General features: G+C 33.3%; 3 protein-coding genes across 3 annotated transcripts; 1 reads left to right on the forward strand and 2 right to left on the reverse strand.

Moving 5' to 3' along the window:
• Positions 1-1,993: 1,993 nt before the first annotated feature.
• On the reverse strand, positions 1,994-7,022 carry LOC130988250 (coniferyl alcohol acyltransferase-like). The gene is made up of 2 exons (XM_057912049.1): positions 6,292-7,022; positions 1,994-3,044 (listed from the first exon to the last, which is right to left on the reverse strand). The coding sequence occupies exons 1-2, from the start codon at positions 6,697-6,699 to the stop codon at positions 2,115-2,117; spliced, it is 1,338 nt and encodes a 445-aa protein (XP_057768032.1). The 5' UTR covers positions 6,700-7,022; the 3' UTR covers positions 1,994-2,114.
• Positions 7,023-9,926: 2,904 nt separating this feature from the next.
• Positions 9,927-13,089, reverse strand: LOC130988265 (uncharacterized). The gene is made up of 6 exons (XM_057912071.1): positions 12,534-13,089; positions 12,013-12,066; positions 11,311-11,391; positions 10,649-10,718; positions 10,447-10,535; positions 9,927-10,293 (listed from the first exon to the last, which is right to left on the reverse strand). Exons 1-6 carry the CDS (start codon positions 12,705-12,707, stop codon positions 10,159-10,161), a joined length of 603 nt encoding a protein of 200 aa, XP_057768054.1. The 5' UTR covers positions 12,708-13,089; the 3' UTR covers positions 9,927-10,158.
• Positions 13,090-13,560: 471 nt separating this feature from the next.
• Positions 13,561-16,623, forward strand: LOC130988256 (organic cation/carnitine transporter 7-like). The gene is made up of 7 exons (XM_057912061.1): positions 13,561-13,605; positions 13,646-13,711; positions 13,971-14,248; positions 14,626-14,863; positions 15,065-15,566; positions 15,651-15,853; positions 16,252-16,623. The coding sequence occupies exons 2-7, from the start codon at positions 13,700-13,702 to the stop codon at positions 16,477-16,479; spliced, it is 1,461 nt and encodes a 486-aa protein (XP_057768044.1). The 5' UTR covers positions 13,561-13,605; positions 13,646-13,699; the 3' UTR covers positions 16,480-16,623.
• Positions 16,624-19,271: the final 2,648 nt, after the last annotated feature.

Consider the following 19,271-nt stretch of genomic DNA (forward strand, 5'->3'; position numbering starts at 1 on the left):
TTCCCATCTTTTACTTTCCCATAAATAAATACAAAAACATAGGTCTTATGAACATTTTATCGATTGAAATAAAATGAAATTTGTATAGATCCTTTGATTTGCTAGTTGATTGAAATACCTACCACATGATGAAGCCAAAGACAATATTTAGATTATTATGTTGGATGAAAGTTGAGCATCCATACATTTCACGCTGCATTCAACGCACCACGCGTCTTGCAAGAAATATCATTTTATAGAAATTATTGGAATTATGATAAAAAAAAAAATTTCAGTAATGACATACAATTTTTTTTTTGTCAACTTTCATATGAAGCCATCTTCACAATATAATTTTAAGGCATATTTCGAATATCAAGTGCATACATATTTATTATTCCATGGTTACACTAACAGGGTTCAAAATAATAAGTGGAGAAATTTAATCATAGAGATGAATCACAAATAACTAATTTAGTTAGCAAAAACTAAAACAAAGTGTCAATATGTCTTTTCTTTATATTAAAATAATCACCTTTTTACAGTTTCACTGCACTAGTTATTTATTTTAAATATTCACGTTTGGCTCAAGTGCGACCAAAAAATAATTTAGTTTTTTTTAGATACAAAAATAATTTAGTTTTGATTAGCTGAAGTTACTTTATTGACATTATAATTTTTCATAAATTTGAAAATTTGACTATTTGACGAACAATTGCTAATGCGGCAGAGATTGCCGGCCCGTGGGGGTGGGAGAATATGCGAATCCTCAATTTAAAGCCAAATTCCCCCCCTTTTTTTTCTTTTTTCTGTTTTTTTTGAGAATATTTAAAGCCAAATTCTAAGTCAATACATTTCATTCTTTTATGAGGATATCATTAATTTGTTTGATTTGGATACTTTTTCCCCATAACTTCATCGACGTCGTGAATTGTCGGCGATCAGATATATTGGGGTGATTATTATAAAAATCATATTTATCTATTTATTGCATAAAACGAACTTATTATGAATTTACAATGAAATACTATGATTTTGCTATGAAGAGTTCCAAAAAAATGAAATTCTAGCTCATTATCGGATTCGAACTGTGAACCATAAATATAATTAACATAAGCACAACTGACTATATTTTTTTCAATCTAAAAACTGAAAATGTTTTATATTCGATATACACATGAATTCATTTGAACCACTCCCTATATTGTATAAAATAAAAATCATTTTCAGCATTTTAAATTCACGGTTTTTGAGTTCGAATCTCATAATTGGCGAAAATTTCAATTTTGTTGAATTCAAAATCTTTCATGACCAATTTATAGTATTTCATTGTAAATTCACAGTGATTTCATTTTATACAATAATAATAACCACACACACACACACACACACACACACACATATATATATATATATATATATATATATATATATATATGGAAGGGCTACCGTGAAAACACTTCTTAAAATAAAAATAAAAATATTTTTTTAATGTATGAATTTTATGTAGAACACGTATGAATTCATCTAACAAGATTACGAATTGTGAAAAATAAATTTTTGCTACCTTTGGGATCGAACTCAGGACCACGAATTCATCCAACAGGGTTACTAATCAACCGTAGATCTTGATGATCTAAGGGCTGAAAATTGTTTATATTTTAAGAAGTATTTTTATTTTAGCTATATATATATTAGAAATTATTTGCGGCTGTTAGATCATGATAATTTACAGTGAATTCATCACTTTATTGGATTAATTTATAATCATGAATTTGAATGTTATAAGAAATGAAAATTTTAATTTTTGAATTCGTATATTTTTATGACGGATTCGAACAAATTTAAAGGACCATATCTCATTACAAATTGCATCATCAAATTGAAAAATGACAAATGAACAAAATATTATTCAGTTAATTCGATACGTTTGCTTATAAACTGAAGGGAACCAAAATAGCTTTGATTTACTTAATTTTTTGAGTTTTTGATTTTACAATAAATTTAGGGCATGTTAGATCAAACAATATGTTTTATTTGGATGTGGGCCGGGCCCATGAGAATATTGGATTTTAATGAGAAGAAGTCACAAAATACATACAATATCGACTATAAAAATAAGAAAAAAAGCGCAATTATTCAAACTTCAAGTAGTTGCGGGAGAGAGGCCTGAACACGTGAGGCGCACGCGCCTCAAGCAAATCCAGGTGCCTTTCCTTGAGATGCATGTACACAACCCAATCTCCATTCCCATGCGGGCCGGGCATCGGCATCACGTACCCGGTCTCACCGCCCCATGGAAAATGGTACGACCCGAAATCCGGCCCGCCCCACCCGAAATCCAGCATCCGCACCGGGAACCTCTGCCCCGACGACACCACCACCGCCGCCTCGTCCCTCTCGTCCTTGCAGTACACCCTCGCCACCGCCGCCTTCGGCCTCCGCACCTCCACCCAGTCTATCAGTGCCAGGAAGTGCTGCGCCGTCGCTGCCGTCGCTATGCACGCGCTCACCATGTCAGCCACCGCCTTCAGCGGCGCCGCCTGGAGCTCGCCGGCGCTCGCCTCCACGTAAGGGACCGAGAGGACGTTCCCGAAGTAGGACTCCAGCGACGTCGTTTTGTTATTGCCCAGCCGCGCTCTTCCGTCGACCACCACGCCTAGTTTGACCGCCTTGGAGCCGTCGGCGGCGGAGGCTAGGGTTTGCCAGAGGAAGGCGCTGAAGGACTCGATTTTGCTCTTTCTGGTGCCTTTGTGGCTGGATTGGGACTGGAGGCGATCGATTTCGTCGGACTGAACGTAGTAGATCCGGCTTGTGAGGAGGCAGTGGTTGCCGGCCGTTGGCGGCTGCAGCAGCGGCGCGTAGAGTTCGTCGAGTGACTTATGCGGCTGCGGAGGGCGGCGGGGATTGAAGAGGGAGCGGCGGAATGAGGGGAGAAGCTTTATGGGATTTGATCGGGCGATATCCGCCCATGCCGTGAGAAACATGTTGGCGGAGTGGGCGTCGGCGGCGCGGTGGTCGAAGGTGCATCCGATGAATAGGCCGCCGCATTTCAAATCCGTCACCTGCGCAGTTGAAGTTGTTTGCATGCGTCAAACTTTTCCAAGTTAAAGTTTAGGTCAACCAATTAGATTCATTAATTTTCACTTAAAATTTAATTAAAACGAATACATCATTTATTGAGAATCTGAGATGCAGTGGAATGTGCCACTTTGTTTTGAATCACACCCACTGAAGAAAATTAATTGGAATCACCATACAAAACACACAATTGAATCTACGTTTAATAGAATTATCATTTTTTTTTCCCAATTCGGATCTTCTTTTGTTTACTTGAGTTTCATCATTTATTGAACTTGTTGCAATTTAGGGACTAAAACTTATCAATGTCAAAATAATTATCATGTTAATCAATATACAAGAAAAGTCTTAATCTGTCTAATTGGATTATTATAAAGATCATAGAAAGATTCCAAGAGTTTATTGGGTTTCCACGCTGGTTTCTTTCAATCGTAATCCAATTAATAGTGTAACCGTGAATAGTTTGACTGAATAAATAAAGGAGAAGATGATCTTCAACTGATCATCGCATGAAAAAGGAGACAGAGTTTCTTCTTCTGTTTCTGTTAACGTTCATTGTTTATATTGAAAAATGGGATATGTTCTCAAATTAAGCAATCATAGACCCATTTTATATATTGCACGAAAAAATTGATTTTTAATGTTGAATATAAGCTGAAATTTGATTATAAGTAATGATTTTTTTTTAATCGAAGTATTATCCCCCCACCTTTTAGTATAGAGTGAAAATTTAGAGCGTTAACACTTTTAGAATAATCATCGTCTTGAAAAGGGTCTAAAAAGTAAAATCTAATGCATGTCTACGCGGGACCTCAGAGAGTAAGCCACCCACTAAGTTTAAATAATATTTGTAGGTGGAGAATCAAACATAATTCCGCATTTGCTAAAGTCCAAACTACTCTTACAGCAAATTAACCACACTAATAAATTTATTATTCCTTTTGGACCAAACGTATAACACAAGTAATTAACAAGGTTTTAATTTTTAAGACGTGACCAATTTAAAAGTCTTATTTGGTACACACGCAATCTTATATCTTATATATAGTATAAAATAGAGAATATAATATGCACTCATATAATCACATTGAGTAATAAAACTCAATTTTTGCCACCCATCTAAAAATCATAAATTATAATTATATTTTATAATTTCGATCCAAAATATTGTTGATCCCGCGGATACTACTCTACCCAATCCAACCATGTACACGTAATGAATGAGACAATTGACACGAATTTATCCATTTGTACCAACTGTACCATCATTCAATCTTCAGTCACATTTGACACAAACGAACCTAATTGTGTCAAGTGTACCTAATGAATGACACAATTGACACGAATTTATCCATTTGTACCGACTATACCATCATAACCGGCGCGCCCCAACCCGAACCCGAAGCCCAACCCACGCGCAAACCCGAATCTGATCCTCTTTAATTAAGGGCAAAACAATCCTAAACGTAAAAAATGATTAAAATTTATGTTTTTTTTATATAGAAGCCTAAATATTGAATTTCATTGCTCAACATGGCTATCTCACACGTTGACTCTATAAAATAATAGAAAAATGGGATTTCATAATTTCACTTGTATGGCACTTTAAGATTTCACTATTCGAATTTATCTCTATTCTTCTTCACTTGCAATAATTCTCCATTTTATATATTTTAATTCTAAATTATAGTTAATAAATAATATATCACGATCAGTATTACTATTTATCAATCAAACAATCAATAATGACCTTTAAAAGCATAAATCAATTAATATTTACATATATTATTTATAAATACTTACCATCTAACTCCAATTGTGATGTGAAACTATTAAATGATTTTTGGGTTTCATTATTAATAACTATTATATATATATATATATATGTGTGTGTGTGTGTGTGTGTGTGTGTGTGTGTGTGTGTTTATCGTGATGTTAATTAATAAATTCATGAAAATAAAAAATATTTCATTGGGGTTCGATAAGAGAGTAGTAAAATTACTTTTTAATTGAGTTTTGGACATGTATACATACGATTATAAACATTTTAAAGATGTCTGAATATTAACTGACATGTCCATATTTTTTTATTTTTTTAATCTTGTATTATTTAAACTATTTTATTATTCATGCCAATAACTTTACAATGTTCAATTATATTAAGACAATTAACCAATTATTATATTTATCAATTTAAACAAAAGAAGCATACATTTAGGGCCTTTAACTTTTGATTGTGAAATGGAACTAGCTAATTCTTTGTTTACTAAAATAAATTACCAAAATCCTTGATAATTTCTATTATTTAAACTAATTTTAATTGATCCATATCCCACTAAAAAATGAAATTAGAGAAATTCTAATATAGTATAAGATGAAAATGCTTAATTACATATCTTATCAATTACTATAATAAAATAAATGCATGCACCCTTACCAAAATTAGCTTCCTATAAAAAATGCATAAGAATATTAACAAATGCAAATGTGTTTCAGTTTTCAATAGAGCATAATTTGAAGATAAATATCATCAAAATGCAAAAAAGAATAGGATAATTGACATATAAATACACCAACTTTAAATTAATTCTCATTTTTAACATAAATATTAAAAAGTATACCAAAAAATGCACCAACTTATTGATCATATTAACTTTAACACGAATTCTATTTTCAGCCAAATTAAAACTTATTTAGCAATGCCGCAATGCGGATGTGAACAAATTGGATTGTAGTAATTTTGTGACAATTGAATTGTTGGAATCTATTAAATTTTACGATATCTCTTTTGAATCGTCTCGAATTGTATCTATGAAAGTAAATAGAATTCGTGTTAAAATTACTGTGATCAATAAATTAGTGTATTTTTTCTTATAGTTTTTAAAGTTCATGTTAAAATTAGAATTGTCCAAAGTTGGTGTATTATACGTCAATAAGCCAAAAGAATATACTTTATCCGTCCACGAAAGAACTTATTCGAAGCGAGTGACACAGGTTTTAAGAAAAAGTTGTTGACTGTATTAAAATTATAAGAGAAAATATTGTTGAGTGTGTTGAGAATAGTGAAAAATGTGTTTTACTTGGTATTGACAGTGGTAAAAAATAAGGGTAAATGAGATATTTATAAGTGATTGGATATAGTTCAAAAATAGATAAAAAATTCTTTTGCGAACGTCCCAAAAACAAAATGTAAGAAGTTCTTTCACGGATATAGTAATAAAAAAAGGGTACCTGAACGGTAAGAAGAGCATGCATGTGAAGAGGGACAAGTTTAGCATGAAGAGACAAATCCGGTTTATAAAAATCGATGTGTTTTAGCTCCACATCCGCATAAGCATGCGTGAAATCGACGCCGCGGTTGTTGCAGAGGATCTCGGGCTCGCCTTGGCCGTTGGCCACGATCTCTCCGGCGAAGGGGGCGAAGTAAACCAGCACCTGGGCTAGGGATTTCTTGAGCACCGCCGCCATGCTTTCCGGCGACACCCTTTCGATATTCTTGTAACAAAAGAAGATTCCGAAGTGTAGGGGCGGCAGGAGCAAGTCGAGGTTGGACATCGGCAGCCAGTGCTCCTGCACCGGTAGCACCGCGGCCACCACCTCTCTCCGCTTGATTGTCACCGGAAAAGCGCCGGAGTCCATGGTGGCTGCAGGTTCTGCAAGAAGTGACGATTGGAATGTGAAATAGTTCTAACCGTGTGTGGGAGGTGAGCTAGCCATACATGCTCATATATATAGTAACATAGAATAAGGATTATATGTGATAAAATAAAAACCTTCCTTTAACATTAATAATTGTAGAATTTCCTTTTTCGGAAACTATCCATTATTTGTATTTTAAACCACATTCATATTCAATATTTATAAAATATCCAACCATTTAACACATTAAATTTGATGAGTCCTTTTCTCCGCTTAATTTTGATGGCCTCGTTCTAAATTTTATACACATTTTTTAATTATTTATTAATTAAAATTTGTGGACTCGAGATCACACTATAACTTTTATGGATAAAGGGAGTATTATTATTGCAACCGATTTCCACAAATAAAATATTCGGGGAAGTATCTCATCCACACCTAATTATTAACGCATAATTTATTTATCAAATAAGGCGAGTTCATGTAAAGTGTCTCAGGAGTCAAGATTCAATAACATTTTACTAGTTTTTTTAGACGGTTGTTATTTTAGTAGTTAAGTACAATATTAATCTGGTGTTGATTTGTACATCTTGGGAAAAAGATATTACATCAATTTACGAGAAACTCGGCTGCTAGCAAATACATTATCAGTTCGAGATATCCTTCACATTTTATACTATATGTTAATTAATTAAGGCCATTAAATACTTAACATTTAATTTCTCTTAGCAGCTGAAGGATTAGGATACAAGTTCAATAGTAATTAGTAGATTTTGGAAGAAAAAATGAAAGAGTATACATTAGCAGTTCCGCCCAGAAATTCATTACTTGCATAACCTAACATTGGAAACTTGGGGAAAAAGTATTCGTTTACTACCTATTTTGGAGGTAATTAGGCGTTACATCGCAATCACACCACCTATGTGAGATTAGTTTTTTTTTTTTTTTGAAGAGATATTATTAAGCACGAGAACAAGCAATAGTAGAAAGGCCAACCACACACACACACACATATATTTTTAGGCGTTACATCGTAATTACACGACTTTGTGTGTGTACAATTTTATGAATAATGTGTGAAAGAGCAGTGTGTATGTAGGCCACCGTGTTTGTTCACTTCTTATGTCAAACTAGTGTACATATCCATATCCGTAGATTAATTTAATTCGTTTTTTTGCTTTGATTGCACACAACATAACTGTATATAATAAATACACTACTACACCTCTGTAAATTAGCAGGGCGAAACTATTGAGTAAAAATTAAAGATGATGTAACAAACCAATTATATCGTGACAAATCAATTCAACTCTTGGTCTACCAAGTCCATACAAGAAGCCCAAAAGTAACAATGTTAGATATGAATTACGTAGGTCAAGTTTAGATACAACGTTAACGTTCCATTGCCCAAAATTTTGCCATCATAATAATAATAATGATGATGATGATGAGATGATGATGAACATTCAACATATAGGGTGCAAGGTGCGTTTACTTTGATGGAAAATGAGAGGAAAAGTGTATTTTCACCCATTTTCTATTATTTTCACATATTTACTATAATGGAAGATTTTCTCGGACAGTTTATTTTCACTCATTTTCTCTTAAATCTTATATAATGTTATCCTATGATAGGGGTGTGAAAATATTATCCAATATTTTCTCATCTTTTCATCTCTAATAACAAATGATAAAATAAGGAGAAAAAGATAATATTTTCTTATATTTTTTTATCCATCATTTTCTAATGAAAATTTTACAATCAAAGTAAATGCACCTAAAGATGTAAAAAAAGAAAGACATAAAAAGAAAAAGGAATGCCCATGATTTTTTTGGGGCATCTAGGGGGGGGGGGGGGGGGGGAAGTAATTACATTTTTATTTGTTTAGGGAATGGGACAGTGAAATTTGAATTCTATAAAATCTCACTGTTTAGTATAGGGGTATTACATCTTCATTGGAACCTTTAAGATAATTGTTTGTGGGACCTTTACGTGCACGATCATATCTAATAATGTCCGAAAAACAACACAAAAAGATATACAACTAAATGAAAATTTCCAATCCTATTGTGTGGTATCATGTGTAATTTGTAGACAAATGATAATTTGTGTCAGCAATATAATATTGTACTGTGCTATTTGGATTAATTTGATTCCGATCAAATACAAAAATTTATAATCTCGTTATAAAAAGATATTCTTACTTTATAAATTTTTTATTTTATAATTTTAATAGTGTGAATTAATTAAATTGGTTATATATATGAATAGAACAACATGCATGAATCTTTTCAACATATATGGATCTTTTTATTTGACATACATGGATCTTATATTAGGCAAAAATTCATGATTTTTTGTTAACATGCATGAATCTTCGCAATTTTTTTTGTTAATATGCATGAATTGAAATTGTATTAAACAAGTATCAAAAAAAAATTGTATTAAACAAAAATCATACATTTATTATAAATCTTCACGATTTTTATTTTTTTTTGTTAACATGCGTGAACTTTGTACTATTAAGCAAAAATTCATGATTTTTTTGGTTGACAGAAAATTCGGTGAATTTTCTGTCGAGGCTCCTGAAGCAAACTTTGGTGTAGCTCATCATCTCCAAAAAACACCATTTCTCTTCTCAACATCTCTTTAATGTAATTCTTGAGATCATCAAATTGTTCCTTCAATGAACGATACAAAGCATCTAAACTTTGTACTTTCTCCATCCCACGAATCTTGACATGTTATGATTTCGACACGAAAATTAATGAGTTGTAAATTAGTGTTTTAAGTGTATAGTTAATAAAGTATAAAAGTGATAAAGTAGGAGAGAGAAGGTAATGTGTCAATACTCGTGGAACGGCCCAAAAAGAAATACGTGTCATAATTCGTGAGACGAAGGGAGTACTCTTTTAAGGGTATATATACCACACGTGAGTGACTCTTTGATATCAAAATAATACTAAGGATAGAAAAATATAAAGACACAATTCAATGTATTTAAAATACATTGCATCCACCTCTTAAAAAAATAAAAAGAGAATGGCAATTTATATTTAAATATATTTATTTATTAATTGAATAATAATTTACCGTTATTTCATTACAAAATCATCATTAAGTGATATTTGCATTTAAAAAAGTTTATGAACTCATGGCAGGCATGTAATGGCAGTAATGGGCTGAGAACATAAGTGTTAAACGAACAGAGACTGCGGAGAACTAATTCAATCTGCAATAGGCTAACTTCTGTTATTCAAGATTTCAATAGAAAGTGTAGAAATAGCGGCACAAGTTACAATAATCTCAAGCTCCATTGTCAAATTATATGGATTTAAAAGACATTGGTCTCATGAACTACAATCATGGAAGCTACTGTTACATTTGAGTACATTTAAAATTAAATGGTGGATTATCAACCACCATATATAGCAAGCAATGGGAGCAAAGCATCATTCCTATCTAGCTTTGAGTTCCTCCTCGAATCGAAGCAAATGCTTGCGAAGAGGCTGCAAAAATAACTTGAGATCTTGAATAATCTGCTGCTTAACTTGTGGCTGAACGTCTTTGTCTTCACTGAGCTTTACTTGAATCTGAAAAACAAAATAACACGGCCAATATCCAAATGAGATCTAAAGTACCTTGAGGTTCGAATAATCATAAGGTCCAAAAGCTGAAATCTAGCTCTACTTTTAAGTTCATCCAAACAAAAACTCCATGGATCACATATAAGTGATGTAACATACCTCCAAGTCGTCCAGTTCACCAAAGGAGAACTCGACAACATCTATGTGGCCTTTCATCTTCTTTGTCTCCCCTCCAATTTCCCATTCTCCTAATTATTATTTTTCCAAAGGGGGTAAAGGAAAGATAAATGAGGCCGAGAATGGAAAACGCAATTTAACATCCAACAGCATCAGAATTCTGCAAAGAACAAGACGGTCTTACCTTTTACTATTAATGATAACTCATAAGTATAGCCAACCCTTTTCTTGTTTCTAACAGTAACCAAGAATGCCTGCAAGAGAATGTACAGAAATCCTATTGTGAGAACTTTCCAAATCGATAATAAACTTCGAAAAAAAGAGTGGTATTCAGGCATAAGCAATGGATGTGAGAAATCCTGACAATCTAAAAAAATTATCTTGCTTCAGTCTAGAATAATTCTTTCACCTGCTCACTTTCCACTTCATTCTATCAATGTTGAGCATAAATGCAATCATAAGGGGATCCAATTTATTTATATGGATCTCCAATCCCGATAAATATCACCTCCCAGTTCTATACAGCAAAAAACATCCTGATTTCTACATAGCCAAAAGCCGACCATGGTATCTGCAACGTCTAGGTTGGAAATAATATAAGGAGCAAATAGAACAGTAACAATAAATGGCCTCTTGATACCAACCTTTTTTTAGATTGCAAATCTAACAACTGTAACTTTGACAAAAGAAAAAAGACTGAAACAACTACTTGGTTCAAATTCAAGTGTTTATAAAGGTTTGCATATCCAAGAATAGAATGAAAGATGGCATTGCTCTGTATATATTCATCTCCAAAAGCTCGCAACAAACACATCATCTTTAACAATTAGTATTAAAGGCACTCACATCTCCTGAGCATCTTGTCACTTCTGTTATTTCGGCCTTGCCCCCAGAGAACTCTAGTGAACCCATAGAGAGAAGCAACTCCTGCAATTACGGACAAAAATTGAAAATGAGGATCCTAGGGCATAGTGCATGGACAGTCAGTTGCTCAATATCCACAAATAAGAAAGACCATTGTATGAAATCATACTAGATTCATCAAAATTTAACATTAAACACACATCTCTGATTTTTCTTCTCTTGGAGAAACTAACATTTTTCACACAGGTTATGACTAGGTCCTTATAGCTAAACTTCAATGTGATCATATCTCAGATGAAGACGAGGCCCATAAAGTATAAGTCCCTTCTTTGGTTTATGCTAATTCTGTTCTTGTTTTCCTCAACCCTAACCCACCCAAGGCACTGCCCACAATGCAACTTCATGCATGGATTTAAACAAGATCAATCATCACGTCAATGAGCAAAGAAATTCGAAGCGTTTATAGGCTCACGTAATCCAAAAATTTAACAACATCACATAGTCCGTTCCCATGGAATGGGGATCATAATAGCATGGAATTCTCCCATTGAATAATAATACCATTTTTTTCTTCAGGGTTAAGCCGAAGCACAAAGGCAATGACTACAGAGCACATCTTCAAATATGCCTCAGGTATACCAACAAGTAATATCTCAAAAGTTTGAAGCCTTAAAATGCCCAGACCTTGATTCTCTCAGTTGCCCATTTATTCAAATTCTTTTCCTCCCACGTTCCAGCCTGCAAAGAGTAAAGTATGATAAGCAAAAAACTGCAAGTAAAAGAAAAACAGTACTTGATGATTATCATAAAAAGCTAGAAAAAAGTTCAGACAGTGTTTGGCTAAGCTTATTTTAAAGAGCTTATAAGCTCTTGGAACTTAATGTTTCAAGTGCTTATAAGATACTCCCTCCGTCCCACTTCAAATGGTCCAAAACTATAGGACAAACACACCCTCTTAGTGGCACCAAAAATGAAGCAAACTAAACCCTTATCCATGATTTTCATAACATACCCCGTGAAATACATAGAGGATACAATCAAATTGACAAGATCACAGTTCAGATATTACTCAAATGCAAGATAACTACTTCTACATTAAATATGGCAGCTCGTAAATGGAAAGCGCAATATCCCGTCCAAATATCTAGGTTCTCTCGGGGGGGGGGGGGGGGGGGGGGTGAACCAATGGTGCCAAAAATGCATACCCGATTCCAGGCGGAGCCGAGATGAGATTGGGTGGGCTGATTGCAGACATCCGCCGGGTCAATCTTCTTGGGCGCGGGCAGCGGCGCGGCGTCGCGGCTCGCCTCTCGGACCCAATAAGTGTAGGAAGCTGATTCCGCCGACTTCTCCGCCGATACCGCTGCGCCTCCCTCCATTGTTCGCAATTCGAGTACGGATCAAATGAATGAAGAGATCGCCGACGATATCTAGAAAATTGGGGGCACTAATTGAATGCGGAAACCTATAAAACTCTTGGAATTTGGAGGCGGAAAAGAGAAATGGGGTTTTGGGTGTGATTCGAGAACGTTCCTAGCGGGTGGGAAGGGGTAGCTGCTTCTTGGAAATAAAATCAGTGGTTCAACTTTGACTGCCTGCACATTTGGGAGACATTCATTAATTTAATGTCACTTTTTCTGGAAAATGATTAATTTTATGTCTTATTTGTAATTAAAATGTAAATTTGTAGGGTTTTCTGGAATTCTCTGGTTTTGGATTTAGCTATTTGGGCTTTTAAAATACTGATTTTGAGCTTTATTATAAATGGGCTTAGATATAATATTCATTGGGCTCAAATCTGATGGTATGGTATGTTATATACATTGCAAATTTGCAATTTTTTTTTTTTTTGGTTATATTAAGTCCTCGAACATTTTAATATATATATTCTAGCGGATTTAATTCCTCCAATAGTGTTTTCTTTTTCATACTTTTCTAGTGGGTTTTAATGACATTGACATATGAATTTCTGTCGGTACTAAAATTAAGTCACCAATTTTACAATTCCAATAACATGTTTTACGGTTCATCTATTTGAAATAAATATAAAAAATTGAAAATTGTTGCTATATTAAATAAGAATTAACGTGCTCACCTATCAAAATAGGTACTCCATTTTGTTGCAAAAGAATCGAACAAAAAATTCTTTCGTATGATTAGCTCCCTTTCAATTTTTATTTATGCAATGGTATATCTGCTATGTGGTGAATTATTTACCTGAATTTGATGGAAGAGTAAACCCAACCCGGAAAATGACGTACACGTATTCACAAGCATACCCGTTTAAGAATCGAGCCAATTTGGAATTGGATCAATCACCCGTTTAAGAATCGAGCCAATTTGGATCAATCAGGCTGAGCCAGAGCCCATCATGAATACTCAGGTAAATTAATCCTACACCATCAAAATTTCATCTTTCAATTGCTCCCAACAGTTTCCTTTTGTTGTTGATGCGTGAGATAAAAAAGGAGTAGGAAGAACTCAAAAGGGCGTTTCTTGATTTCTTGATTCTTCTCATTGCTGCTGGTTTAGTTGATTTCATCTTCTGCAACTGAAGAATCATTGAATTTCAGTAACTAACATACACGTGCGCGTGTAGCTTCTGTGATGATCTTGAGTTTTTGGATTTGGGTTTTGATCAGGTGGTGGATATTGATGGGAGTGGTCCAGCTTACACTCTGGATGAAGCTCTTGGCGCGGTTGGGTTTGGGAAATTCCAAGCTCTGGTGCTGGCTTATGCCGGGCTTGGAGCCATGTCTGAAGCAATGGAGGTGATGATACTGTCTTTTATTGGACCTTCAGTGAAAGCAGAATGGGGGCTTTCGTCGGGGCAAGAGAGCTTGATCACCACTATGGTCTTTGCCGGGATGCTCATTGGAGCTTATTTCTGGGGCATCTTGTCTGATAATTATGGTAGAAGGCAAGTTTCTTGATTGCTGATTCTTCAAGTATATGGATCCCAATTGTGGTTTACTTTTGATGTTGGTTCCCGAATTTGCATTTTCTGTACATTGGATTGCTTGTTCCAATATTGTGTCTGTATCCTGCAGAAGAGTATGTGGCCCGTGTTGGGCTAATTCCATTACAAGTGCTTATTGAATTATAGCTGCATCTATGATTTGATCATAACTTACTTCTCCAATTTTACTAGCTCATTTATATGGACTGTCTGATATAAGCTTTATGGCCTATGGAGAAGTAAGTTATGATTATTCTAATTTTCTAGTTATTGCAACATTTTGGAAGTGCCGGTATTGTTACTGACACTCAAATGATGTTTCCTTGGTGATCAATCAGGGTAGGCCTTCTAAGTGTTGCTGTGGTAACTAGCATATTTGCTTTCCTCAGTGCCGTCTCCCCGAATTATGTTTTATTGATCCTCTTCCGAATGGTTGTTGGCATTGGTTTGGGTGGCGGACCTGTGTACTCAACCTGGTTTCTTGAGTTTGTGCCTGTGCGAAATAGGGGCATTTGGATGGTTATCTTCTCCACTTTCTGGACAATTGGAACCATACTCGAGGCTGCATTGGCATGGGTATGTCTTGATTCTCTTGTAACAAATCCTACGCCTCGTTTGATTCTTCACATTACTTTAGCTTGTACAAGTGACTTTATTGTTAGTAAGATGCAAATTTACCAGCTATCCATGTCTTTTTTGAGGCAGTATTTATCTATCTCGAGTTAGTGAACAATTAATAACCGATTTTGATAATCTTCTACTTCACATTTTATACAGATCGTTATTCCTAGATTGGGATGGAGATGGCTGCTTGCAGTATCATCAGTACCCTGTTTTGCAGCATTTATCTTATATTTCCTCACAATAGAGACTCCTAGGTACCTATACATGCATGGAAAGATCGGTGATGCATATGAGGTTTTGAAGAAAATGGCAACGGTCAACAAAACAGAGCTTCCTTCCGGAAAACTTGTTTATGAGAAAACGAGTAACCTGAACGAGGATTTTACTCCTTTGGAAGGCACCATATTACTTGATACCAGGGAGCAAGAAACTAAATCAGGCTACTCCTCGATCTTCACACTGTTCTCGCCAAGTTTAGTCAAAACAACCCTTCTCTTATGGGTGGTTTATTTTGGCAATTCATTCTCTTATTATGGTGTTGTGTTGATGACCTCGGAACTAAGCAGTGGAGTAAGTAAATGCCACACAAGTTCGCATTCAGAACTCTCGACAGATTCCAGCCTCTATATCAATGTATTCGTCACCAGCTTTGCAGGTATCACGGTGCTATCCTCGTTCCATCTCTCTTATGAATTACATGCATCGTCTGACTTGAGAGAAACTAATCTGTCAATTTCAGAGCTTCCCGGGCTCATTCTATCAGCGATACTCGTGGACAAAATTGGTCGCAGGATGTCAATGGTGCTTATGTACGTGTTCGGATTTGTATGCCTTTTGCCATTGATGTTCCAGCAGCAAGAGGCTGTAGCCATATCTCTACTGTTTGGAGCCCGCATGTTCATCATCGGAAACTATACCGTGGCCGGTATCTACTGTCCAGAGGTTAGTTGCTCTGTTTCTCAATCCACCTCCGTCACTTGCAACTCGTTTTTCCTGTGAAACACGGCCTAAATTTCCCCTTTAGGTGATGGTTAGTATGCATGAATGGAATGAATGAAATACACATTATAATTACTTTGGCTGGTATTCACAAGGAGTGAGGCATGAACAGAATTGTCATTCTTCAATTGCTCTCATTTTTCCTATATTGATAATTAGTAGTAATGAAATGCCAACTTTTGAAATAGATTTACTTTAGATTATTACACAAAAACTTGTGTGAGACCGTCAAGTGGGCCGGGATCCGTCAAGTATCCGTATTCAAAACCATATCCATTGACGTACCTGTCAAACGTCTTACACGTACTCGTCCTTATGTTTGGAAACATGGTTATTTGCAGTTATATCCGACGTCGGTGAGGACAACAGGAGTTGGTGTTGCGAGTGCTGTTGGGAGGGTTGCAGGCATGATATGTCCTCTTGTAGCTGTGGAGCTTGTTTCTGGTTGCCATCAAATGGCAGCAATAAGTTTATTTGAGATTGCAATACTTCTGTCAGGAATTAGTGTGCTTTTCTTCCCAATTGAAACCAAAGGAAGAAAGCTGAGTGATATTGTGAGTGTACTGTAAATAATTAGTATATATACTGTTATTAAATGTACTTGCTCTACTCTCATTTTTTGCTTGAAAATGTTATAGAATAAATGGTAGAGATGAAATGGATATATGTAGCACGATATTCACTAAAGTTTATATACATGTGAAAGTGCTGTGCAATATGCTAGATTTGATTTGTCTCTTCTTTTGCAACTTATGTATTGAGTTTTTAATGTAAACGTGTCTTTCAGAATAGAAGTAGGTCTCTGAATAATTAATAGATGTGTTTGCGATCTTTTGTATTTAATCTGATGATGATTGATGATAAATTTGTCGTTATACTGCCTGCAACATGTGAAGGCATATATAATACTAATATAAAAGATGAGGTTTTTTAGCTCCAAATTCTCTGTCTCCTTTCAATTTTTCTTCCAAGTTTTCTTGTTTATATTTTAATTCTTTAAAAAAAATTGTTAATTTTGATCCATGAAAAAATATTCAGTATGAATTTAAATTAAAGATTATAAAAAAAAATTAATTTGATATAAAAATTATAAAAAATAACTTTAAAATAAATAAATATGATCGTTTAAAATGTCAAAATTAACTTTTGTTCGCTTTCATTTATTTTTAATATTGATCATATGCTTCTACATTTTATTTTCGTTTATTGGTTAAAAATAAGTAGATACCATTTTTTTTTACTTTCAAAATTTTTTACATGATTGTTTAATTATAATTAATTTAAATTTAAATAATTTTAAATTATAGTAGTTTTTAATGGAATTAAGAAGAAGGAAATTTTATATTAATTTTAATATAAATTTGTAAATAAAAAATTAATTATATCTAAAAATTAGAATGTAAAATATTATATAAATTTTATTTAATTGCATATACGAATTATTTATTTATTTATTTAAACATATTTTTTTATATTATTCATATTTTCTTGATTTTTTAATTAATTTTGGGCTATTTAAATACTACATTCGTCCACGAAAAGAGTCTTAATTACCCTTTTTTGTCTACAAAAAAGAGTTTCATTTCACTTTTTGAATCATAGCATCATATCTTTTCTCATATATTTAACTATAAATTATACATTTATTTCATTTCTTACTAATAATATACCTTTATTTCATTTTTTTAACAAATAATGTACTTTTATTCTTTTTTTTTTGTATTAATTGAATAATTGTACATTTATTCTACTTATAACAGCTTTAACAACTTTATTAAAACATGTATTCACCTTCAAATGAGACTCTTTTTCGTGAATGGAGGGATTATGAACATTTAATATAGTTTGGACTTTTAAGAGCCCAAAATTGTTACTTCATTCGTCCCCAAAAAGTTTGCCCCACTTTACTTATTTTCTATTTTTGTACATGACCTCACCATCAATTTTACAATTACAACTCTTTAAACATTATTTTTGTACATGATCTCACCATCAAATAAATTTTTACCAGCTTTTATTAAAATTTGTGTCGTTCCTCTTGGAGAAAACTCTTAAGGGACGAAGGGGGTATATTAAATGATGACTATTAATTTTGTTATATTGATGGTTTAGTGTTATTTGCTCAAAATGAAATTGACTTAATTTTTTTTACAATCTGTAAATTTAATAATAATAATAATAATAATAATAATAATAATAATAATAATTATTATTATTATTATTATTATTATTATTATTATACAATACTCAATATTATACTCATTAAGTTGATAATATTGTTATTATACACTATTTTAAATCAAATATTAATATTTAAATTAATATATTTTTTTTGTTACCGATTAATCTAACTCATAAAAATAATGACATTTTGACATTTTTACATAATTTAAAATTTTAAAAATAAATAAATATATCGTGGTCCGTGCATCGCACGAGTTGATATATTGATTCTTTTGAATTCACAATTAAAAGTAATTGTGGTTGTGAATTGGAGTTTTAAAAGTTAAAATTCACAATCAAGTCATAGATTGACTGTGAATTGCGAAAGTAAAATAATAAGTGTGATTTTTTTTTAATTATTATATTACTTCCTACATCCGATAAAAGTAGTCATAATTTTCCTTTTTAGGTGTCCACAAAAAATAGACCTATTCTATTTATTGACATTATTGCATAATAAATAGTTTTTATTTTTTCTATTTTAATTTAGACATTTTCAAAATCGACCCTAAACAATCTTTGGAGCTTACCCATATTTTTATCCACACATAGCCTGAGAGCCAAACAATAGTAATTACAAATCATATATAAATAATACTAGCGTCTAACCCGTCGAAATTCGACGGGAACTATTTTATGTCATCATTTATAATTATTTTATGTTATTTTTATTACTATAACATATGAAATAGTTTATATATAAATTATTTCTTTAATTAATTTGATATGATCAAATCAAATTAGTAATACAATATTTGAAATAATATTAATCTTAATCACTTTCGCCAATTAAATGTAGGTTGTGATAATAGAAATACATTTTTATATAAATATTCATTTGATGAAGTTTATAAAAAGTTGATGTGGGATTGAAGATTTTAGAAGAAAAAAATATGTAAATTTAAAGTATGATATGATGTACGATTAATGTGTCGCATCAGCTGTTAATCGTATATCGATAATATTTACTCTCTCCGTCCCTCAAACATTTTCCTTATTTTTTTTTTCTATTTTGGTTCGTCCCCAAAACATCTTCCTAACCTACTTTTGGAAACAATTTCACTAATGATTATTCTTACAATTTCACTTTTTGTGGGACTCGTTCTCCACTTTCACTAACTATCACTCTTATAATTTC

Source organism: Salvia miltiorrhiza, chromosome 1 (genome assembly GCF_028751815.1).
Source record: "Salvia miltiorrhiza cultivar Shanhuang (shh) chromosome 1, IMPLAD_Smil_shh, whole genome shotgun sequence".
In the NCBI taxonomy this organism is placed as follows: domain Eukaryota; kingdom Viridiplantae; phylum Streptophyta; class Magnoliopsida; order Lamiales; family Lamiaceae; genus Salvia; species Salvia miltiorrhiza.